The sequence below is a fragment of the Branchiostoma floridae genome, chromosome 17, assembly GCF_000003815.2.
Source record: "Branchiostoma floridae strain S238N-H82 chromosome 17, Bfl_VNyyK, whole genome shotgun sequence".
Taxonomy (NCBI): domain Eukaryota; kingdom Metazoa; phylum Chordata; class Leptocardii; order Amphioxiformes; family Branchiostomatidae; genus Branchiostoma; species Branchiostoma floridae.
In genome coordinates, this window is record NC_049995.1 from 4,146,454 (window position 1) to 4,172,044 (window position 25,591).

The window sequence follows — 25,591 nt, forward strand, 5'->3', positions numbered from 1 at the left end:
GCATTTTCCGAAGCGATTAATGGTGGAAACGTTTCATTGTCTTTTCCTCTACTTATCAATTAACTTTTTCATACCAAATCCACCAAGCAAATTTAACATGCATTGGCATAATACCGGTAGTAAGACTTATACCGGTAGATTAAAGATACTGGAACTTAAAGAGATCTACACATGCAACAATAGTTATTTCTGAGCTGTGCACACTTCAGACATCTAGATGTCCAATACACCATTTACAAAGCATAGATAACAATGCATTCGAAGACAACAAGGCCAAAAGTTTTCAGTATACTTTTTTTAAAATTTCGGGGTAGGCAGCTCGTCGTGGGACGAACACACTGTCACATTCATTGGCAAATTTATATAGATCATAATTACACATGCTCACGGCACAAGACGAACATGATTCAACAACAATCTTGAATTTCTATTGGTGACCTACAACTCATGTAAAAGTGTGAAGAACCGTTGCATAATAGCCCGGATCTACGATTGAATGGGCAAAATTGAACGTACGCAGCCATTTTCCCGCCATTTTTATATCTACGCTAGCAGTGAAGTGTTACGTCATAACGGTTGTGACGGACAGAAGTTAAATGAAAATTCTTGACAGTATACGTCCGTTTTCTCATGCTTTTTTGTATGCTCATGCAGGTTTATGTTTTATGCATTTACCGACAGAAAAGGAAGGAACATCAGAGGATGTATAAATGTACATAGCGGCAGTTAATTGTGCCGTGTTTCTTCCTACCGGTATTTTGTACCCCCTCCCAACCACGCGCCCGTTCGCCGTGTAATTCCGCGGCGTGTTACAATTACAATATTACGCTTTTAGCAGGACAAGAGTGGCAGAAAAGCTACACAGAAGAAGTGGCAAGGGTAACCTATAACAGCAACATGTAACTGGAGAAAATGATGCGTTGACAATTTGTCAAATCAGTATGGCTAGAGAACTTGTCGTAAACGTACCGGTATGATGATAATAGATGTTAGGACATTTAGGAGGGTCTGCATGGGGAGTTCCGACAACGATTTACGCTAAATTTAAAAGAACCCCCTACGTATTACGCTAAATCAAGGAAGGCAATTACGCTAAATTTGGTCGCCTCGCTACGAATTACGTAGATAAGATGGTTTTCCCTACGAATTACGGGAAATAAAATTGGCTGCCTACGCCTTACGTAAAAGAGCATGCAGACCCTCATTTAGGGTTTTTGACACACATGTTTTTGTTTGTGTGTAACATTGAGCTTTTCAGGAATGTTACAGTAAAAATGTGTACTAGTAGGTTTTGTCAAAACCTTGAAATCAAGCCAAATAGAGCTGATATGCCATCTGATCAGAAAAAAAAACGCCCGATTTACTAGCACTGTGGAGGCTAGCAAAATCGACCCTACATACTACCCTACATCTGCTTGGAGGTTAACATATACCCACAATGCAGCGCGGATCACGTGATCCGGTGACGTAGCCGCTGGGTTTCTCACCGCCCGCCATATCTACAGTTTGGTGACGTTCTTTCTTTTCCGCGCCTTTGTACAGATTTTTAGCTTCAAAGTCGACGTTTAAGACACATTTTAGGTCCCACAATGGCCACAGGTGCCAATGCTACTCCTCTAGGACGGCTTCACCCTCTTCTATCGAGTGGAGGAACGAAGAGATCGGCCGACGAAGAGAGTGAGTAAAAAAAGATGTTGCTTCCGTTCGTTTTTTCTCTGAGGGAAAAAGTCTTCGTCTTCGTCACGTTTGTGTGGCTTCTTGCTCACAATTATGTCATAATTAGGAGGATAACTGCTGTTTTTGTGTCATATTTATCTAGAAATATGTTTGACGCAGTTCCTATTGTAAATTGCAGGCCAAACGTTATATAAATATGACCTCGTCAAAAATAATTTGCCCTCGTGGATGCTTCGTGAACCATCGATATGGTAGGCCGGGAACTCGGCTCTCTGCCATCGGTTCTCCCTCAAAAGACTAACGATAATTCAGGGGATGATTAGTGAGCTCACAGTCATCATTATGTTAGCAGTACTGGAGACATTTGGCTCTATTAATGTGTAACTAGCACGTTCCTTGATGCATTTTTCTGTAGTCAAGGACATTTTCCAGATAAAAGACTTGCATTCAAAACATGTTAAGTTGATCCCTCCCCTCCCTTATTCCAAGCTGGGGAAAATTATTATTATAATATAGCAACAGTTTTGTGTTTTTGAAAAGAATAAAAGTTGTACGACATATGGTATAGCATGAAATGTTTAATTTGTTGAATTCTGTTTAGATTTGGATAATAAATTTTAAAGGAATTTGTTTGACCTCCATGCAACACACTGTATCAGGGACCGTATTATCTTATGCTGGCAAAGTATTTTACTTCTGTGGCCAAGATTCTGCCACAGTTAGCCTGGGACCAACAGGGTATTAGTTGACTCATAATGTTCACCTCTGCTGCCCATGTGGAGAACTGCGCATTCAAAGTATTGCTGGTGATGTCAGTTAATGAGTGAATTAAGGAATGGGTTCCAGAGTGCTCATTCGATAACAACAGGCTTCCCACAAGCGGATGGAGGGCGTTCAGGGGGTTGGAATGCCTGTTTGAGCGAGCGCTTCAAGTTGAACCCATTCCTTAATTTGCTGATGTGTAGGGACCAATCAATGCCCTCGTCCAAAATTTGGACAATCCCAGACGGAATAGCAGAGAAGTGACTGTATATAGTGTATGATAAACGTCAGAAGATAATATGTTTAGGACCTGAACTAGTATGCAAGGAGGATTCAGGGTGTTTCTCTGAGGCCAGGGCATTTCTCTCTCCTTGTGCACAAATTTTCTGTTCCTACAATCGCATTTTCTACTCTGCAGGGTTTCTTTAACACACACAATCATAACACATGATAGGGAAACACCAACACAAAAAAGCCCTGGCTGGGAAAGTACATTACAGGGAAATGTCTAGAGATCAGCTAGGAAGATATTGCAACACATGGAAACTACATTAGTACATACTTGGATGCCAGACTGTTTCTGCCAGGGCCTACACTGGCCAACTGAACTAGACCCTGATATTTATACAATTTGCTGGTATATTATTATGATGTAAGAAGAACATATGTGGCACCCATTTTAAGATGTTAATTTTTAGGACAAAAAAGAGGAATTGTACTTTCAATACATGGCACTGCGTGAAGATTTTGGCCTTCTTTTCCAGTTCCATCTTACTTCTTAGTGAAAATATGATTGTCTTAAAGTAAACACGACCTTGATAAAATCATACAAGACTTGTTACATGTAAATTAAAATACATAATTAGGAAATAACAAATGTCCTTGCTCTTTTAGCATATGATAACATGTCACGTTATATAATATCTATATAGGATTATAAGCAATGAATCTGCTGTGTTGTGTGTGACTCATGTTCCATTGTTTAAGGTTCTGGTGGAAATTGGAATGATAGGGAAAGCAGGTCTAAGAAGCGGCGTAGTCGTTGGCAACAAGATGTCGACAAAAAGACCATCATCCCAGGAATGCCAACTGTCATTCCTCCAAACCTCCCTAAAGACCAAGAAAGACAGTATTTAGGTAAGAAGTGTCTTCTTTTTCTGTATTTATCTTTTTGCTATCGCATGCTCAATACTAAAGCACTTCAATAAAAAATCTTCTTCCTCCCCAAACATTTATGATTGGTTATAATTGATGATCAATGTTATATTGTGGTGTGCACTGAATATACCACCTTCAGTCTTACCCTGGTAGGTTTTTCCAGTATAGGATTGGTTTGCACCTTCAGCATTGTGATACCATTGCTCCACAATGTGTATTTTTTGAGTCAGCTAGCTCTTTTTTTTCAGTTTATATGTATACACCCCTTTGTTCTGTCTTTAATTACTAAATGTTCCTTAAAAATTACACTTCTCTAGAATATTACATGATCTGATGTGTAATAATCTTGCCTTATGTTAGGAAATAATGATGGTTGCTTATTTGATTAGCTAAAACAAAAATTAGAGTTTGATTCCTTCTGGAGAGCTTCATGCAATCTTGTTGTTACTAATATGGTTATGGCTGAATTTCTACCACTTTGGCAAGAAAGTCTGCTTTCTTTAACAGAAATATGTAGATAATATATTAGTTAACATTTCCAGATGTATAGATTCCAGTGTTCTTGAACTATTACCAAAGACTAAGACACTTCTGCATTTCATGTGCTGGTTTGGAAGTCTTGCAACTACAGCAAGTACTAGAGTTAGTCGTCAGCTAAGGCAACAAACATCTAATTGTTTTGCTCAGAGAATGGCAGTGTTATATCAATAACGAAACTTTCACCCAAAAATGAGACGTATCTGCACTGACGACCCTTTTGGACCTATGTTTGTAATAATAATCGTTGCCATTTCTACACGACGTTATGGCAGAGTGTGATATCATTAACAAAACTTCCACCCAAAAATGAAACGTATCTGTACTGACGACCCTTTTGGACCTATGTTTGTAATAATAATCGTTGCCATTTCTACACAACGTTATGGCACAGTGTGATATCATTAACAAAACTTCCACCCAAAAATGAGACGTATCTGCACTGACGACCCTTTTGGACCTATGTTTCTAATAATCGTTGCCATTTCTACATGCCGTTATACAAATGTGTGATGTGTCCTGACTGGTTTTATAATATGTTCCTCCTGTTCTCTCTTAACCTGCTCTATTACAGTTCATCTGCAAATTGAGGAAATTTCCCGCCGGCTTCGCACTGGAGATCTGGGCATCCCTCCCAACCCCGAAGACAGGTTTGGAAAACAGGGCTTAACCAAAGTGTCTTTTTCCTTTTGTATCTATTTACTCCTGTTTATTTTCCCTGCTAATGAGTACTCTGTTGGCCAGGCAAGAAGTGGTCGAACGAACGTTCTGGAAGGCAGTAATCACTTTTAATTAAATATTGTGTCACCATGCCTTCCATGCAGGGGTGAGGCATCCAACAAGCAGATACATGATAAAGTCTTACCTCTCCAAACCAAGATGTTTTTTGAGCATCGCGTGTGACAAAATTGCCATTGGTATCCCAGAAAAAAGTCGCACAATTTTCCAAAAAGCAATTACTCAACCAACTGAATATGATTTTAGAAACGGTCAGACGTTTCAACTGGCATCCACCAGTTTTCATCAATTTGAATTGCTTACTGTTATTTGTGTTAATGAGAATTGGATTCTAATGTAGATTTCAACACAATTAACATCTGAAGCATATTTTGTCTGCAAAATGACTCAAAGCCAAACAAGAATTGGTACAGTATCTACTAAAGATTACAGCACAAGCTCAAAATATATAGATTGTCCATTGTAAGATTTGTGTAAGAGAAAAGATGAAATTTAACGTAATTATGTCTTCAAAAATATCATGTGAAACTATGAAAGAATGGGAATGTTCCACTGTTCACATGCAAAAACCTATAAAAACCCGGAAAGTCCCAGCCCAACAATGTTGTTGAACAGGTCTTGTTGGATGCCTCGTGTATAATGAATGATTGCTACATACTCTTATTACAGTGCGGGCCTGAAAGCTTTGTGCTAGTAGCTAACAAGTTCTCTTCCACCACGTGTAGACTGTGTGGATTGAAGTGCATCCACCCACCAAGAAGGTTTTAGCCATGCCACATAATTTTTATGACCGACCTATTATGATTACCCCCGTTATTTGGTGCTTTTATGTTCAGGCAGGGCCTGTTACGATTGGTCCTCCCCCCTACAGCATGGCAGTAACCACATTATTTCACAGGGCGCAAATTTCACGATCCTTCATCCCCAAACAGGTGCTCAAACCACTTTGTTTCCCAGGACAGATCCTCTTCGGGGCTGTGCCAAAGAACCTCTCCTCAACCCCCGTATTTCAAAATGGATAGCTCTGAAATCAGACAGCATTTGAAGGAAACTTGGCCAAGATTTGGGCTGCACCATTTCTAAAGAGGGGATTGTTACAGTTATTTGCTGACAAGCGAAAGAAATGCTCCCAAATTCTGTGAAAACATGCATTGAGGATTCTCAAAAGTATTGTTTACCATTGTCAGTGATATTGATGAAAAGTGCCTTTGTTCTTACCACTTTCTGTCTGCTATGAAACAGATAGTTTCTGCAGATGACTCAATGTTCCAAATGTGTTGATTCATTCGAGAAAAAGAAAGCTTTCTATATCAGCTATGCAGATTTGTGAATTTTCCAGCTAGTGATGCGTTCATGACTCTCTCATAGTTAAGTTTAAATCTGTGGCTCGCTTTGAAAATTACTTTTATGTTGACCAAATTTAGCATGTGTGCGGTGTTTTTGTTTATTTTTTGGAAGTACCGTTCTTACGCGGCCTGATTGACGTTTTAACGGTTGAATGCACATAATCTTTTCCCCATGTTTCTCTATCTAACTCAGTGGTCTTTCGTACAGCAGTATGACGGGACAGGAATATACAAGACAGAGGTCATTCCATTTTAAATAAGCATTTCTATATCACTGGTCAGACTAACATGTTTCCTATCACTAGACCTCTTGCCAATGTCTTCTCTATAGACCCTTTGGAAACAAACAAACAAACAAGCTTTCTTACAGCAAATAAGGCACTTCTTTTAACATGTGTCTTCAGGTGTGTCCCTTTTTCTTTAGAAATTATCAATGAAAGAAAGGCCTTGGAGTAAATCTGCCCAATATTTTTATTTTTGCATGTTGATTTCTTCAAAATGACAGCTGCATAGTTACATTTTAAGAAATATTTATAGTAATTATGAAGAAATTCTGGTAATATTATTAACAGAACTAGGGCTTCAGAATTGCAGTGTTGTGCTAAGGTGTGTGTGCATAAACTAAGGGTGGCAAACATTTCTTTTGTCATAACAGTACAGGGAAAAGCACCATTGTACTGTTATACACAGTTGCTTTGGAAACGTTCTGCGAAATTATTGTGAAACAGAGCGCATCAAAAATATCTTTCCAAGAGCTTTAAATATGGAAATTTAAGGAAAAGACATTTAACTTGTGTACGAAAAGAATGTTTTTCCAGTCCTTGATGCTTAATTTAGACTACCCATCATATTTTTTGATTATCTAGAGTATGCTTTCCAATACTAACTCTGCATTCTATACCTGTAAAGCTATGAAAGAAGAGAAATGAATATCTTTTACTTAACTTAACTTGAAGTACAAATTTTAAGATGAAACACAATTCTCTCTCCAAAATCTGTATTAAAAAAAGCATAGTGTGGGATCTGTGTTATGAAAACAACAGGTCTATTGTTTGCCACCCTTTGCCAGTCTTTGTTGTGGAATGGTTACAAACGTTAGGATTTGTGCACACAACAGGTCGCCCTCCCCGGAGCCCATCTACAACAGCGAGGGAAAGCGGCTGAACACACGCGAGTATCGCACGCGGAAGAAACTGGAGGAGCAGCGACACAACCTCATACAAGAGGCGCTGCGGCTCAACACGGACTTCAAACCTCCTGCGGACTACAAGTATGTAGTGACTGTTTTCCTTTGGAAACCGAATGGCCGGGTACATTGCAGAAGTTTGACTTTTTTGGATGCTTTAATTAGAGACTCTGGTATCAATTTTGTGAACCTAGAACAAGCATGTTAGATAGGGCTCTATGGAGTAAAATATGAACTAGCCTGGTCCCTTGTTAATGTATGTACTATGTAATGACAGGGTTTTGTAAGTAATTAAGCTCAAATTGTATGCTAAGGCATTGTTCTGAAAAAGAGTTGCTGTTGTTTATTTATTACAGCATTCATGTATTCTTTCTCTCTTTAGGCCGCCGGTGACCAGAGTGAGTGATCGAGTGATGATCCCGCAAGAAGAACACCCAGACATTAACTTTGTCGGCCTGCTGATTGGCCCACGGTAATTTCCCCGTCTTTGTTTCTGTTGTAGTATAATGCTTGCAAGCTGGAGTTTTTACCAAGATCTTTAAGGATATCACTTATCAGCGTTGAAAATTTATTTGAGGGAAAGAATAAGCTTTGCATTGTTTAAGTTCATCTTTAACTTTAATGTGCTTGTCTTTTCAGTGGAAACACGCTGAAGAAGATAGAGAAAGATGTAAGTACCTTCATCTGTTTTTCTACTTTTTGAATGTTGTCTTCTTACTGTTCATTTTCTGGGCATAATGCTTTCTTTGTAGGGAACATTTATATGGATGACATCCAATAAGTCTCTTTGGCTAATCTGTCAGTAGTGTGCCAAAAACACACACGGATTTGGTGTACCAATGTCCACATGTACATGTCAACATTTGCCACTGATGACCGTATTTTTTCTTTTTATTCTATGAAAATTTGCTGTATTTATTCTTGAATTCAGACCGGAGCGAAGATCATGATTCGTGGGAAGGGTTCCGTGAAGGAGGGAAAGATCGGACGGAAGGACGGACAGCCTCTCCCCGGCGAAGACGAACCCCTCCATGCCCTCGTCACCGCCAACAACGCCGAGTCCGTACGCAAGGCCGTTGACGAGGTTTGTGGTAGAGCCACGTGACCAGGATGTTGTCAGATCGCTCGCACTTCCGTTCCGCATGCTTTTGCTTCATTTTCCATCCACAAAACTTCCGACTTGAGCCGCTATATACCTGACTACTTTATATTTGACAGTACTAGCACCTCTTTTCCACCCAGTCATAGCCACAAAGACAGCTTACTTACTTTGATTTAGATTATATCACATTTAATCATTTCTAATATATATTGATTATGCTTGTCATGGTTTTAATAATTAATCATTATCATTGCTTTTCTGATGATCTTTGTAGCATTCAGCATGTCATTTTCATAATTGATTCTAATTTGTTATAATCTTACTTACATGCTTTGCCCCCAGTATTTGACACGTAGGATTGACTTTGCCTGTGTTGACTTTGTTTAGTATTGCTTAATTAATACCTTTAATTTATAGAGAGAAGTGTTCATACAGTTATGACCAGTCATAAAAGTAAAAATTTACACCACCAAAAATGTAAAGCATTTTAAAAAGCTCCAATTTTAATAACTGTAAGACTTGCTAAAATGAGAAAAATGTATGAAAATCAATTGCTGGAGTTCTTTGATGCAAAACCTTATGATTATATTTCGACAATCCATAGCTGTATGAACAACATGTATATCATACATTATGCCGCATCTTTAGTTTGACCACTGATTATTTTCAGCTTGCTTGCCTCCATAAGCATATATACTAGGACCTCTGCATTTTCTGTACGTAGTTTTAATATCGCAACATTTTTGTAACCACGTCTTCCACCCTTGTAGTTTTGTCATAATTTTCCTTTTCCTTCTTGTTCTCACGTGGCTTTATTTCTTTCCCAGAGTTTGACACCTTGCCGGAAAACCGATATACCCTCTGTACTAATGAATCATTCTGAAGATTTTTACAGATCTTATCATAAGGGACTTTTGTTGTATATTATTTTTTTAAAACCACCTCTGACTTTATGTATGTAAAGGCACTCTTGTATCTGCCCTCTTGCAGTACTAATTTATGTTTTAATGTCACAGGGTGTTGAGAAAAGTAATGAGATACTAACGCTCTTCTTCTACGGCGATATTGACACCCTTCGATGTGCTTGTAAGATCAGAACGTAAGCTGCATGCTACTGTGTCACCACCCTTTATCATCTATTAGAGCTTAAAGGGCAGACATGAGTGGAAAGTTTGTTTTTGTTTTTTGTGTATGTCTTTATATAACCTTTTTGTTCAGAAAATGTTAATCGTGTGGTTTTGATATTTTGAGAAAGTTAAAAGCACTCATCTTGTGGTATAGCAACTATGTGATACTTGGACCTAAAAATGACTTTTATTTTTCATTCTTGAGGTATTGGAATCAAACTTTACTTATAAGTTTCTCATATGTGGTTATAGTTGCTTTAAGTGAGAACCATTTTTAAGACTTGTTGTGACAAATTTCAAATTGTGTTTAAAGAGGAATAGACTTATAAAATTGCATGTCTGAAGTTAAGTTTCCTTTGGGGTATCTCTATTTAATGATTTTTTTTTTACTGAGAGGTTTTAAGTCAAGCTCTGTGCTGATGTCTGCCCTGTAAGAATAATCGTTCCACTTAAAAATAGCATCTAATTATTTTTGCTTGTTTCATTATGCTTGCATTATAAGATGTACTTATGCCAGGCATTTCTCAAGCTAGGGGCTAGCCTACCCATCCACCTTCCTGTGCTGCTACTGTCGTTGTGGCGTTGCGTGTCGTGGCCAGTTTTCGTGCTTTGTGTTCGTGCCGATCGGACGCGGCCCCTGTGGTCGCGCCCACCCTGTACTAACCAATCACGATAGTTCCGTCTCCGATCTCTGTTTTAGATCAAAAAGATTCTGCGGATGGGAATCGAGACGCCGGAGGGGCAAAATGATTTGAAGAGAATGCAGCTTCGCGAGCTCGCGGCGCTCAACGGGACGCTACGGGATGGTGAAATAGCCAGGTACCCGACCACCTTCATACTTATTGCTGTCTTTTCCCCCACACATTTTTATTTGTAGATTAAAGCCATTCTGAAACAAGGGATTGAAACTCCGGAGGGGCAGAACGATCTGCGGCGCATGCAGCTGCGGGAACTCGCGCGCCTGAACGGAACCCTGAGGGAGGACGATGCTCATCGGTAAGTTCTCTTCGCTGCTTTCTTTGTCACTGCTTGGGACACAAGGTTATCTGTTTTTTATCGAGTTTTCATAGACAAATAACAAGAATGAGTGAACTTTCCAACAAAAATGATGTCAACAGAAATTCAAATCTTGTGCTATCTTTGCACCAGGGTTAGTTGATAAAACATTTTCTCGTCTGACAGATACTAGGAGATTGATGACTTCGTGGAATATCGTGATATTGATGTAGGAACATGTTAAATCTTTGTTCTACTAAATTAGACTTTGGGCCAAATAAGTGAATTGATTACAGAGTTGATTAGCAGGGAGAAGTTTATGGATTCTTTGACATGCCAGGATTGGGCGAAGCACTTCCAGAAGTTTGCATCACTGATACATAACAGAAAGCAACACTGCACATTAACAGTAAAGAAATGAAAGTATTGGAAAGAACTATGGATTCAACACAGATGAGGTACTTAATTTTTTTAGCTTAAGCCTGAATCATGTACTGTGAGTTTTCACAATGTGGTATACATGTAGGTTTTTTTGTCGTGGTTTGAAGTTTCTGGTGTATTTTCAATTTCCATGTGTTTGCCTAATGTGGTTGTTACATGCTCCTCTTCGTGTAGCATTTTGAAGAGCTTGTTCCTCTTCAAGAAAAGATCACGTAGGGACATGCTGTTTTATGCTGTTAGTTTTCCTTATGGCTTATATTTTTTAAAGTGATGTTGCAGTTTACTAACTATGCAATTCAGATCCTTGCACATTATGCCAACAGCGTGCATCTCAAAAGCTTCCCAGGTAGCAAACTTATGAGTGAAATTGTGTAAATATTATGTCAAAAGTATGTGCCAACATCAGTGTGAAGTTAGAAGAGATTTTATCAATGTAACGTAGACAACGCCATTTCTGTCCCACTGGGGCTGTTTTTGATGGAGGTGTTTGAAATAGAATAGGGGGTTCTACCTGGTTTGATATGGCGTTCGATCAGGATCGGTCCATATCTGTGTGAAGTTAGCAGACATTTTATCAAGGTAACCTAGACAATGCCATAGTTTTATTAGGTCCCATACTACTTGTTATGTTGTGCTAACCGTGTGATTGTAGGTGCACGAACTGCGGTTCTGCCGAACATCGCACCTGGCAGTGCCCCGAGCAGCGGAACATCACCAACAACGTGGTGTGTACCATGTGTGGCGGCGCGGGACATATCGCCTCTGACTGTCGGCAGAAGAGGTGAGGTTTTCTCCATATTTCAATGTCCAGATTCCTTCTTTTGTGGCAAACTTAAGCAATTCACAGGGTTGGACAAGTTTTCTAAAATTCAGTTGTCCTATAGGGCAAGCACATAGAAAATTTACTTGCTGGAACCAACTGTTCACTTGCCCAAAATTCAATGGCACTGGAAATGTATTTTCATTTCCAGCAATGGAATTCTTATTATTGCCTCTGCAATTTCACTTCTCTGGACAATAGGGCTTGTCCAACCCTGATTCAACTAGCCCTTAAAAAGAAATCAACAATGAAAATAGAGGCCTTAGCAATTAAAGTATTATATTACAGGTTTACTTAAATGTAGCTAATTGGTAATGCCTATGAGGGATTCAAGACTTATGAAAATGTTTTGTTTCCACTTCCAGGCCTGGTGAAATGGGAGGAGTGAACCCTGTCTCTGGAGTAGACAAGGCCAAGATGGACAGTGAAGTAAGTACCACAGATGAATTTAAGTTTACAGGGACTGAATTTTGGAGGGGAAAGGAGATGTTCGGTCACTGTTTTAATTTTCTAGCTGAAACTGCTGTAATAACGCAATGCAAAGCACATGTTCTCTTTGAGAGCTCACTACAAAACTGTGAACACAACATCATTGGTAGAAAAAAAGAGATTAAATTTATACAGTATTCTACTACAGCATTTTACAAGTACAATGTACCACATCTCTCAAGCAGATTTTCCCAAGAACAACCCTTCAAAACCATAAGACTTAACCTATTTGATACATGACCAATTGCTGTATAGTTTGCTAACCTGTTGATGTTGTACCCTACAGTACATGTCCCTGATGGCTGAGCTGGGAGAGGGGCCGCCGCCGCCCTCTTCAGGCCCTGGCAACCGTGGGCCACCACCTAACCGCGGACCCCCACCAAACGTGAGCACACTAGTGTACTACCTCTGCCAGAATTACACTTTTTATGAGGTTGTCTGTTGTATTGTTTGTGTAGAGAATAGATAAGTTTTACACGATTTTATACTTTCCTCATGATGATAAATTCCACTATTAGACCATGTACATCAGGGTATAGATTCATTTATAAGTTGTAATTTTATCATGACTTAAGTAAATTTACAGAAAACATTTTTATATTAGCCCCTTATAGTTTAGCTGTACACAGACATTACATACATACATACATAACCTTTACTTTGACTGGATGGCCCTGTTGGCACTTATGAGTTGTACTTTCATCCTGAGTGTTACAAGTAAGTTTTCAGGTTGGAACATTTCTAACTGCAGAAAAAAGCAGCATTTTATCTCCTTATATTTTAGCTGTACTCAGACATTTGTAAAATTTTGTCGTTAATATGTTGTCTTGTTTGGTTTTCCAGATTGGCAACCGGCCCCCTTGGATGAGTGGACCCCCCAAGGCCATAGGAGCCCCTCCTGGAGGCCCACCCCCTCCCGTTCCCCCACCCCCTAACGTCCCCAGCATGGTGCCCCCTCCCCCCACCAGTATGTCGGGCATGCCACCCCCCTCCAGCAACGCTAACATGCCCCCCTGGCAGATGCCACCCCCCAAGACGTCGATGAACAACAATCAACAACCGCCACCACCAGGTAATAAGGGAGTTACTGTTAATTCATTTCATTCTGCAGTTATTTAGCGATAAGAGGGAAAGGGATGTTTCGATAATGGCCTAACAGTGATACAATTTTCTATCGATGAACAACAATCAACAACCGCCACCGCCAGGTGAATAAGGGTGCAGTTAATTCATTTCATTCTGCATTTTTTTTTTGGAGACGAGTGAAAAGAAGGTTTTCATGGTGCTGTGTAACAGTTGAAACAATTATGTGGTACAGTAGTTATGCAATTTGCAATGCAGAGGTAACTGCGAAGACCATGAAGATAAAACCACAGTAAAGTGTGAAGATTGTGATCATGAGTAACATTCTTTGAAAACCCCAAATTTCACACTATACAAAGTTAGTATGTTTTACAATGTAAAGCTTTGAAGATGTTGTCTGATAGTTTTATTCTGCAAGTTCAGAGAGAATTTTACTTAGTCAGTGATAACACAGGCTAGCATTCCTTCGGACTGTATTTATTACTGCTTTGGTTGTTTTTGCTGCTCACTGGTGTTTCTTGCCAATGAAAAGCCTCTTTTAGTCTATTCTTAATGAATTCAAATCATCATCGTTACATTGCCAATGAAAGGCCTCAGTTAGTCCATTCTTAACATTGTTACTGGGGATTCAAATTATGATTATTACATTGCCAATAAAAAGCCTTTGTTAGTCTATTCTGAACATGCTTACTGGGGATTCAAATTATAGACCCAAATGACATCATGCAACGTCCAACTCTTGCAAGACAGGGAACAATGGATGCTAAACTGGATAGCATGTGTGTGTGTGAGTGAGTGTGCATTGACAATAAAAAGCCTCTGTTCTTGCTGGTGTTGTGGTAGAACTCTCGGTGGCTTGGCTTTAGCTCACTGCCATGTCTTACTCTCCCACAGTTCCCATGGTGCCGCCGCCTCCCCCACCCCCGTCGTCAAGCCAGCCGGCGCCCCCGCCCCCACCCAGCAGCGGCATCACCAGCCTGCCCTGGCAGATGAGCACTGCAAGCACGACCTCCACCATGGCCTCTGCTCCCTGGCAAAGTACGCGCCATTCAGATTACTGTAAATGCAGTTAAATTCGCAGGGATTTACTTTCGCTGTAGCGGGAAAATGAAGAATTCCTCCTCAGGCATTACCAAAAAATCTTACTTTTGCAATGCTGTGGTCACTCTGGTCCTTTTTACTAGTTATCCGCACCTGAAAGTATTTCTTGAGTTAAAGGGTTTGTAGTCTATGCTCTCTGATGGGAACAAGGACAAAAGCTGCATGGCTTCAGCACGCTAAAATGTGTATATTGTAAACAAATTCTGTTTAATTCATTTGTGTGTGGCAGTCGCATTTAAGCAACATCTTTAAATTCCCAAAAGCCCAGTAGTTTTTTCAGAATTCTCTGTACTTTTTTGGAGTTGTAAATTCAGAATGTAAAGGAAAGCACTATCTTATAAGTTACAAATCAGGCATTACATCCTGTTAGTAAGAGTTGCAAATTTAGATTTAAGATCTTCAACATGGTGCTTATATTTTTTTATATAGTGTGGATTGTGACTTTTTAAGTTGTAAGTCAACAGCATTTCTATGTTTATTCAACATGTAATTAAGTCTGTCTTGATGTGTCTGTTTCAGGTGCACCAACCTCAGGAGCCCCCCACAACCATGGACCCCCGATGCCATGGCAACAGCAGATGGTACAGCCCGTCCCGCCACCTGGCATGCCCATGATGCCGCCACAGCCACCCCTACCCCCAGGGCCACCTCCCCCACCCCCTGGTGGGATGTTCGGACAGGCTCCCCCTCCACCCCCTATGGATTTCTCTCAAATGGGCATGCCCCCTGCCCCGCTTGGCATGCCTCCTGCACCCCCTCCTCCCCCACCAAATTAAATCAAGTGGTACGGTCCACAATTTGCATACATGATAATAATGATTTAAAAAAAGGTGGAGTCATCCTGTAGAGAAGTGTAGCACTTACATTTGTGGAGCAACTTAAGGGGGGAGTGATAAAATCCGAGATGCAGTGAAAGTTGCAACGGGGGACGGAGAAAGTTGTTGTCTAAATTTAATTTTTATGTTTTTATAAGTACCGGTCTGTCGTTAAATGATACATGTTCATGTTACAGTAGGTATTATAACAGGAAAGGACGTCCTTTACTGATTTTTGTGGAATCAAGGCATCAAGAAAAGGGTACTTTGGGAAATGAAATAAAGCAAGCCATTTCTAACATTCATACTGATATGTAAAGTCACTGCTCCATTGAAACCAAATCAAATCAGTAAATGTATATTATGAAAACATGGACTATGTATACCTAACAAGTAGTTGAAAAGCATTGTAGTAGGAATTGTGGACAATGGCAAAAGTGAGAAAGGTGGTATTTTACGAAGAAAGCATGAATATGTGCTTGTGAATGATACAAACATGTAGGATACCAATAGTCAACTGTTCACATTAACTAGTATCTTTCGTCCACATCCATTCATGTCAAAAATTCAACCTGTAAATTTTGTGTGGGTTGAAGTCATGTTTTTTATGCTTGCATGGAAAAGAAATGTAAAAAAAAAGAAGAAAGGTTTACTCTGCTATTTGCAGTATAGACAGCTGTTAAAGAGGGCGGGTATTGGGTGAGTAGATCTAGTGATGGTGTCGGTTTCTCACAAGTTGTAAATACACTAATATTTGGGGGGTTCCAATTTTCTCAAGGGACTCGTGCTTTAACTGATAACTTTGGGCTAATTCTTTCATGTATATTAGTCAAAGCGTGTGGTGGCAGGGGGAATGGTGAAGCATTTTCTTCCGGGGTTAAATTTGCTCTCAGAATATATTGAAGATCTTTGGTTGTGATTTTGTTAGAAAGAAGGTTATTAGAAACAAATGTTTGGTGCATTGTCTTCAGGCCTAAGCTAATCATAAATGTTGATCCCTAAAAATGTCTTTAGCTGAGAAAGGATGTTGTTTTCAAACAGTTGTTGCTACTAGTATTTAGACATCTTTTGTGAACAAATTGCAGATAGTTAACATGAATTTGTTCATATGATAACATACAAGTGCTGAAATCTTCACTTTAGAAAAATGCAACATTCAAAAAATAATCTTCCATAATTTGTCATTACAACGTAGTATTTTATTTGCAGTGTTGGTAATGTGTTATTAGAGTGCAAACTGTGAAGTATTTTGGGGAGGTCAAAATCCTGTGCAAGCTAAACATATCTATAACAGTATAAGAAGGTGTAACTCCTTGGTCAAATTTGTATGTCCTTCGGTCTGGCTTTTCAGGGGAAACAAATGTTATTTAGAAATGTCTGCTGTACCTAGTTTGTGAAATCCTTGGAAATATAAAACCTAGTCTAAGTTGAATCTTTTTGTTGCTGATCTTAGTATTTTCTCACTAGAAGTTTGGAATCGTTCCGTTCATTACCATGATTGCTAGAGCAAATGCTTTGTGTCCGAAGATGAATTCAATAAAGTTGACAAGAAAATTGCTGTTTTTCTGTGAATGTTGCGTTACATGTGAAATGGTTTTGATAGATGTATTTTTCTGTTTGGAATAGATAGTCGAGAAGAATCGTGACAAATTGGCTAGGGCTTGTTACAATTTTCGATGTGCATGTATAGGTAGAAAAACTTGCACCAATTTTCTTGCTAATAGGTGCTTATACCATGGAGGTTGTATATAGACATATAACCTCCTTGCTTCTACCAAGAACATGAGAGATCAAAATTGGAGGTTCTGCTGCACTAGTACAGTGCTGCCGAAAGAATACTCGGCCCCAAATCCAACGTTTTTCTAGGTATTGTGACTATTGTCACACAAAAAAGTTTAGAACCAATCCATCCAGCTGTTCTTCAGTTATAACATATTGGTGATGCACAAGCACATCTAGCTTTGGTGGAAGGTAAAATAGGTAAAACATGACATATGGCCCCATTGTGAATTGAAATGATGGAGTTTTGTTGTCAATCTTCACATACACACATGGTGTGAAAGCCGCTCATTATCTTTCTGTTGATTGTCAAGGGGCAAAATGCATGTAGCATTTAAACCTTCTCCAAGAACCTATTAATCAAAAGGGGCTAGTATGCACTTAGAACATCTGCTTTTTGTTGTGGAAAAACAAGGATCATAGGCCCTTCAGTTGAGATGCAAATGTAGACTTGCAAAGTTTGGTTTTAAAGTCATTGTGGAACTAAAAATTTGATTAGCATGACTTCAAATGGCATGCTGTTAAGGGACAATGTTTTTCATCAGTTAACTGTATCAAGGAGCTTTTTTATGAAAGGTCCTTGACTGTACCTACAGTTTTAATTGAATGATTTGATATTTTATACATTTACATAGATACAGATACATGTATTTAGATAAACATTTGTGGAAAGATTGACATGACAGGTGACATCAACTTTTGATTTGCTCATTCGAGTCATTGATACACCATGCGTGTGCATGGGGTTTATTGAAGATTCGTGCACATGTAACCAACGTTACATGTGTAACGAATTTCCGCCTTCATCAAAGAAATTTTATATCTAGTAGTAACTTAAGAGGTTTTGATGCTGCAGTTTTGATAGCTGTTCTTTCAGCCAAATTTTCTTCTTTTTTTTCATCTTTCTTTGGCCATTTTCATTGTTTTACTAGTAAGTGCCATGTGCCCATTCCTTTTTCCACAATATAATGAATGAATTTGATGAATGAACCCCATTATGGTACATTTTTCCCCACTGGGCCAAAGTAAGGAGGTTCTTTAATAGTATTTAGGACTTGACTGGGCTATAAACTAGTACAGGTCACATGTTGCATCATGTTATTTGTACATATAAACGTCTAAAAACTCAACTTACTCTCGCTTCAATGGTAATTGTATAAATTTAGGCAGCTGTATGATAAGTTACAAACGATAGAAACAGAAAAATGCATGAACTGTCCAACTCACACAACTGAACAAACATTGGACAGACATACTAAAACACCCCCTATGGTCTCCACTGGTTTGTTCTGTGACCAGTTCACACACCTCACATTCGCATTCAAATTTGCTCTAATTTTCACTAATCATAGATTCCAGACTAAAGTGACAGACCCAGTGGGAGTTCATCTCAAGGTGTCTGAGACTAGACTAACAATGAAAATGGATTTTGCCCTCAGGTGATTCATGGTATGTCGTCACTTCCCTTGGTAACACCTGACGACCTTTTCTGGACCAACCCGAAATTATGAAGGGGTGTCGGTTGACATGATAATAATTTTGTTTCGAACACACGAAGCTAAATAATGCCATTTAACAATTCCGTATACTTTTTAACACTGTTTTCTGATTTTAAAAGGCCAAGTTTATTTCAATTTATGGTATTTAATGGTATTTAAAAAACAGGCCACGCCCAAGTAAGCACCGAACTCCCCCCTATAAATTCAACATCGCACGGTCCTTCCCCAATTGATCTAAAGCACGGTCCCAGCCGTGACGTCCTCCTTTTCAACCGAGATCTGCTTCCGTTCAGAGCTCCTCGGCATTGTCCACACGGCTCGCCGTCTTTCACGTCCAAAAACTAACGTAAGTCTCAATTTTTTCCTCAGAATTTCTTAAGAATAGGTTTACGGTGATAAGGGATGAAAAATTTCGGCCATTTGGGGGGAAATTTCGACCAAAAATTGGTCCTGAAAATGATGAGAAAAAGGTTCCGGTTAGGAATTTTCGGCGCCACCATTTTGGAAGCATTCTTGGGGCGAGGTCTGAATGAAATTTGCCGGCTTATGTTAAGCATATGGTGGCGTTTTCTCTTTCTACCGATTGTGGTACGTCCTCGCTTTTACTCTAGGTAGATTGGTGGTTATTTTTGGGACCTAAAAACGTTTTTTAAGACCAGGTGGATTTCTTAATTCGCTACTTTCTTAGTCCACGAGGCAAGATCTGATGACGCGTAGGGTTGCGCAATCCAGTCCACATTTTCTCTTTTGTCTGGGTCTCTTCTTCAAATCGCTTTGGTTTCGACCTCTCAGCGTCTTTCTTTATCTTTAATGAGAAATTTTTTGTCGTTTTTTGGGCTCTAGTCTTAAGATTATATCGTTTGCCTGCCGGCTAAGAAAGGAAAAATTACATAATTTTTGACAAAGGAATTCGACCTAGATCCATTATCATTTTACGACTATTGTACGTCTATCGGCCTTTGAAAACCATTGGACAGAGTTTTTGCTGCGTTGATCTCTGTAAGGGGGAAAAGAATCGTTGAATCGTGGAGACGGAAAAGCCGGATTTTCATTTTTCAAGGAAAAGGACCGGCGTTGTCCGCCATATTGGTTTTTTGTGGACGCCACGTGTTCGCCTTTTCGACACGTATCTTGTCCAATTTAGACAAATTTTCAACCTTATTCTACCCAAAATATGTAATTTCAGGCTTAGAAATGACTTGATCTAAGTGACGTCAAGGCTTTTTTCTCTCGAATTTAGCCATATGGCGTGGATGTTGCAAAGTTTCATATGCATTTTGCGGTGCAAGTAGCGGTAATTAGTATTTTCCCCTTATTTGCATAAAAGACAGCCGGACCAGAATATTTTAGCACCTTGCCAGCGGGTTGCCTGATTTATTTACCAGGATTGTTCTATTTTAGAATATCAGAGGGCCAATCTGAATATAATAAATGCTTATCACGCATTTTTACGTTTTTATGTTGCAATCTGAAATGTGTCTAAAAACGGCGGGAGAAAAATCAATAATTCCTCCCTTCCAAAGTCCGGTAGTCTCGCCTTGCGTTAGCTCTCGCGAGACGGGGCGAGACTTGCCTCTCATGTCAAAAGTATTGATTTAAAAACGTGGATTGCGCAACATTAACAAAACGAAAAGCGTTAGGGTTGGGTTAAAGTGCAAAAAATATGCAGAAGTGGGCACTAAAATTGTGCCTTTTAAGTTGAATCATGGAAACAATTCAAGAAATTGAAAAGTAAGGGTCATAAAAGCTGTTTTTCCAGACCCTTAGTGATTTTTTTTAATTGGAAAATGAGCCTCCAAATTGGTGATGTTGTTAGCATAAAAGTGCCAATAATGCAAAATCAGTGTCTCCTTGGAAATTCATGTATCCTCGTGCAAGATGCCTCAAATTTGCCATTAATTCCAATGCTTCCGGGCCCAATAATGCTGTTTGTGCCACTCAGACCAGTTCATTCTTTCTACTCTACACATGCAGTCGCCATGATGTTATCCATTCAGTAAGATTTGTGAATAGATTTTTAAAAAGAATATATTTTTTGACGTAATCCAAAGAGATTGTAAAGTGATTAATGTGTAACACATATTTACCAGTTTTATTGACTTGACTTGACTGTTGCCCGGGGTGAAGTGGGTATTTCTGGTATCAGAGTGCGGTCAATATCCTGTTCAACTTTGACCCATATTTGCACTTACAAATAGCAATGCCTTGATGACGGCATTGTTTGATTTTTCTACATAACGAGGATTTGATGAGGTGATAAAGAAATACTAATGGAAACCTTTCATTTATTGGGGAATCCAACTTTTTTGCCATGTTTATGAAAAAAGGGCACAAGGATGCATGCTTATCATAAGATTGTTTCTATATGCAGGCTTTTCATTTGATGTCATCTGTGCCATGTTGGATTACAGTGTAGGTCTGTTCACGATGCGAAGATGCCACTGTTAAATTCAATTACCTGCCAATCATGATCGTCGGAAGATTTAAATCATAATCAGTATGACGTCAATGAAAAGTCTGTATAAGATCTAATTAGAATACATAATTTTACATAAAAAAAGGGCTCATGAAAAAAGACTATATTTGCAAACAGGCTGATTTTTTGTTTATCTTCCATCAGGAGTGAAATCTAGTCAACCAACAACATGGGAAAGGAAAAGATTCACATCAACATCGTGGTCATCGGCCATGTCGACTCTGGCAAGTCCACCTCCACCGGTCACTTGATCTACAAGTGCGGTGGCATCGACAAGCGTACCATTGAGAAGTTCGAGAAGGAAGCCGCTGAGGTACGCAAAACAGCCGTTGGAACAATTCATTTATATTTATGTCACAAAATAATTTTTAAAGATAAATCTTGATGATTTCCTGATAAAGTGTTAAATGTTTGTTGTTTTTACCATTAACAGATGGGCAAGGGCTCCTTCAAGTACGCCTGGGTGCTGGACAAGCTGAAGGCCGAGCGTGAACGTGGTATCACCATCGATATCGCCCTGTGGAAGTTCGAGACCACCAAGTACTATGTGACTGTCATTGATGCCCCCGGACATCGTGATTTCATCAAGAACATGATCACAGGAACCTCGCAGGTAATATTTAGTTAAACATTTCGGTAATCTCTATTTTTTGGGCCCTCATCTTTTAATAACAGATCACTTAATGTTGTTAAGCGAGTAAAAGTAGTGAATGTTGTTAATCATGTTAATTCTCTGTAGGCTGACTGTGCCGTGCTGATTGTGGCTGCTGGTACTGGTGAGTTCGAGGCTGGTATCTCCAAGAACGGCCAGACCCGTGAGCACGCCCTGCTGGCCTACACCCTGGGTGTCAAGCAGCTCATCGTGGGAGTCAACAAGATGGACTCCACCGAGCCCCCCTACTCCGCTGTAAGTTAATTTTCTACTTAAATTTAATTGGACGAGTCGACGAAGGTTAGACATCCACTTTAAGATTTGCCAAATAGCAATTAATCAATCAACTGGATATGATGTTGGAAATGGTCAGATGTTTCAGTCAGAATCCACTACCTTTTGTCAGTGACACTAGAGAGATGTCATAGAAGAGCAGGTTACTATATCCTAACTATGAATTGATATGCAAAAGAGATATAGTGGAAGAACGTTTTTTTTTCATCCTAACAATGAAGTAAATAATCTGTAATAGACAGAGAGGAAGACAATTTTAGTAGTCCAAAGGAAACGAAAAGAAAATTGTAAGAAAATTAGTAATAAGAAAATTGGGTGAGATTTGGATCTGATTTTAGATTCACATGCCATTCCCTTGCTAACTGAGCTGTTGTCTCTCATTTCAACTTAAGTTTCAATGTCATTCCTTTGCTAACTAGTGTTAATCTCTTCTAGGATCGTTTCACTGAGATCACCAAGGAAGTGAGCACATACATCAAGAAGTGTTGGCTACAACCCCAAGGCTGTCGCCTTTGTCCCCATCTCTGGTTGGCATGGAGACAACATGTTGGAGCCCTCCGAGAAGATGGGATGGTACAAGGGGTGGGCCATCGAGCGCAAGGAGGGCAACGCCTCCGGCAAGACCTTGTTTGAGGCCCTGGACTCCATCCTGCCCCCCAAGAGGCCCACTGACAAGCCTCTCCGTCTGCCCCTGCAGGATGTCTACAAGATTGGCGGTAGGTGGATCATCATCATTCACTGTGTTCTGCTTATACAGTCCTGAAAAGTCCTATAGCTGCTTTCAGTCTCTTTATCTTTCTGCACTGTCCTCTGCATCCTGTAAGCGTCCATAGCTCTTGGAGTTTTACTGTGCTTGCCCTCTGTGCTTCAGGTCTGTTTTCAGCAAGCTGAATAGGTTGACATGAAATATGTGTAGGGCTAATTAATGTGCAGGCATTCTGCCATGCGAACTGGTGAATGAAGGAAGACTTTCCTTTGTTTGGCTACTTTGAATCTTCTGGGCGTGTGCATTTCAATGTCCTTATTCTTTTCCAAGCACATGACTATCCTTGGCCATGGATCCAGCAGCAGCAATCAAATACTGGATACTACTAAGCACAAATCTTGTACACAGCTAATAAAGGTCTTCCTATTGTTTTTCAGGTATCGGAACTGTGCCCGTCGGCCGTGTGGAGACTGGTATCCTGAAGCCAGGCGTTGTGGTCACCTTTGCTCCCGTCAACCTCACCACTGAGGTGAAGTCTGTGGAGATGCACCACGAGTCTCTGCCTGAGGCCCTGCCCGGTGACAATGTTGGCTTCAATGTCAAGAACGTGTCCGTCAAGGAGATCAAGCGTGGCATGGTCGCTGGTGACAGCAAGAACGACCCACCCAAGGAGGCCGAGAGCTTCACTGCTCAGGTGAGATGGTTTTCCATTGTTGTCATAGGTTTATGCACAGATGCAGCTACAACACATAAAGAAAGAAGCTGAAGAAATAATTTCATTGATAGTCTCTTTGGCCATGGAAGCACTGAAAGCCTTGTAACCAAGCAGATGATATTGTACACATGGAAAATCTCCCTTAATTGAAAAGTAGTGTATCAAAAAGCCTTTTTGTTGATCTGTAAGATAAAATAGTCCTCTTGTGTAAATGAGTTTTACAATTGGGTTCTTCTGTTGACAGGTTATTGTCATGAACCACCCTGGTGAGATCCACAACGGCTATGCGCCCGTGCTGGATTGCCATACCGCCCACATCGCTTGCAAGTTCGCCGAGCTTAAGGAAAAGATCGACCGTCGTTCCGGCAAGAAGCTGGAAGACAACCCCAAGATGGTCAAGTCCGGAGATGCCGCTATCGTCGAGATGACCCCCTCCAAGCCCATGTGTGTGGAAACCTTCTCCGAGTACCCACCCCTGGGTCGTTTCGCCGTGCGCGACATGAAGCAGACCGTGGCCGTCGGCGTCATCAAGGCCGTGAAGAAGACCGACCGCGCCGGGAAGACCACCAAGGCCGCCCAGAAGGCCACCGGCGGCAAGAAGAAGTGATGGTCGCTGCACTTTACTCCACCTTCCGTCACATCCAAGGATGGATACATGTACACAGTAGCTTCCAAAAAGGTCAACCCAAAAGCATTTTGTTCGAGAATCGTAGCTTTTGTTTCAGCCATTGGCTGGTTATTCCATAGCCGAAAGCTTCATCGAAAGCACTTCCGTAGGAAAAGGGGCACAAGTTGACCATCGTCAATTGAGGATCTTAACTCTAGTTAAGTGTCTATCAAACGGATAGCTTCCTCCTCTATACCAACTTCTTTGTTAGCTTGAAGGTACTATGGTGCCATCTGTTTTAACTTCTTTAAATTGCTAAACCGGCAAAATCATATGTTGCTACTTTTAACATATGTAAAAGACGTGGATTGTAACAAGGTGGAGTAAAGAGAGAATCTGTGAACGTGACCACAAGTTTCACGTGCATTTGTGGTACCGCCATGATGGAAGTTTTCTTTACTATTATGATTTTTTTCCATGGGTATCTCAGAGTAAAAAGTCACCATCACATTCCATTGTTGTGTGTTTGACTTCTTGTGTGGTGTATGTAACGTAGGATTTAAGTCTCAAACATGCTTACCTTAGGTCTGAATAAGCTGAACTTTTTCTGGTAAATGTGAAAAGCTTGTACATGTGAATTACTGTTTTTGGCCTTCTTTTAGGGACTGGTACATAGAAAAGTAGTGGGTAACAAATATCTTTACTACACTGCAAGGTTCAACTACTAATGTCTTAGGTTAGGATATAAAAATCCTCATCAGAAAAACTAGGTTTATATACATCGAAAACAAACAGCTTTCCACAAAGGTAAAAGAACACTCCAGTTTGGAACCTTCTGATTGTTTTTCCTGAAATTATTCATACTATAAATCAGCACAACCTCAAAAATTAAGTGCATCTTCCCCTTGTTAGATTGAGAATAGACAAGATAATAGTGATATGAAGAAAATTAAAGTCACTCACTTTGGAAATAATGCAAATTAGGAATAATCCAAGAACATGAAAATGTGCTTGCAAGGTCTCTTAAACTCTCCAAGTAGAGGATCCTACCAACCTCTGGTTGGAGAATTGTAGATAGCCAATAAGTGTGGTCAAACAGTGTAACAACAGATTTTGGCTCAGAACTAAAGGGTCCTGGGGCAGGGTTCAAATCCTGTAATGTCACAGATCATGTACCATTGAAAAAGGCACTCTTTCCTCACACCACCGGGGCGAGAAGCTCGCTATATGTATCAAGGAGATCCCTCATTAACTAGGTCTTGCATTTAGGGAGAGCCACACCTCACACACATTAAAGTACCAACAGCACCCATTTAAAAAGAATAGGGGCATGCTGCAGTGTGGGATGGTACAGAACCGTTCAAATGCACCTAGATGAAGGCCTGGCAAACCTCTTATCAGCCATACAGTTTTTATATCATTCACTCGGACGTTAGACCTAGTGCATCCCCAGGCCCGTCCTGTAGGTCAGACATCGAAGTTAGG

The 25,591-nt window shown here is 40.0% G+C and overlaps 2 protein-coding genes across 7 annotated transcripts; both read left to right on the forward strand.

Annotated features, from left to right (window-relative positions):
• Window positions 1-1,445: 1,445 nt before the first annotated feature.
• Window positions 1,446-16,934, forward strand: LOC118404504 (splicing factor 1-like). Of its 6 annotated transcripts, none has more exons than XM_035803613.1 (15): window positions 1,446-1,677; window positions 3,427-3,576; window positions 4,709-4,784; window positions 6,412-6,459; window positions 7,336-7,488; window positions 7,787-7,876; window positions 8,044-8,074; window positions 8,336-8,488; window positions 10,334-10,452; window positions 11,723-11,851; window positions 12,256-12,319; window positions 12,666-12,764; window positions 13,223-13,451; window positions 14,357-14,500; window positions 15,083-16,934. In XM_035803613.1, exons 1-15 carry the CDS (start codon window positions 1,590-1,592, stop codon window positions 15,337-15,339), a joined length of 1,830 nt encoding a protein of 609 aa, XP_035659506.1. In that variant the 5' UTR covers window positions 1,446-1,589; the 3' UTR covers window positions 15,340-16,934. The 6 variants fall into 6 exon arrangements, with proteins under 6 accessions (XP_035659506.1, XP_035659509.1, XP_035659505.1 ...); XM_035803612.1 differs by lacking the exon at window positions 10,334-10,452 and adding an exon at window positions 10,511-10,629 and having other exon boundaries at window positions 1,450-1,677; XM_035803615.1 differs by lacking the exon at window positions 10,334-10,452 and adding an exon at window positions 10,511-10,629 and having other exon boundaries at window positions 1,450-1,677; window positions 6,427-6,459.
• Window positions 16,935-18,847: 1,913 nt separating this feature from the next.
• Window positions 18,848-24,619, forward strand: LOC118404505 (elongation factor 1-alpha-like). Its single transcript, XM_035803619.1, is given in 8 exon segments — window positions 18,848-19,002; window positions 21,277-21,445; window positions 21,566-21,745; window positions 21,872-22,039; window positions 22,514-22,561; window positions 22,563-22,794; window positions 23,222-23,478; window positions 23,744-24,619. Coding segments are annotated over 7 exon segments (1,392 nt in total). The 5' UTR covers window positions 18,848-19,002; window positions 21,277-21,301; the 3' UTR covers window positions 24,107-24,619.
• Window positions 24,620-25,591: the final 972 nt, after the last annotated feature.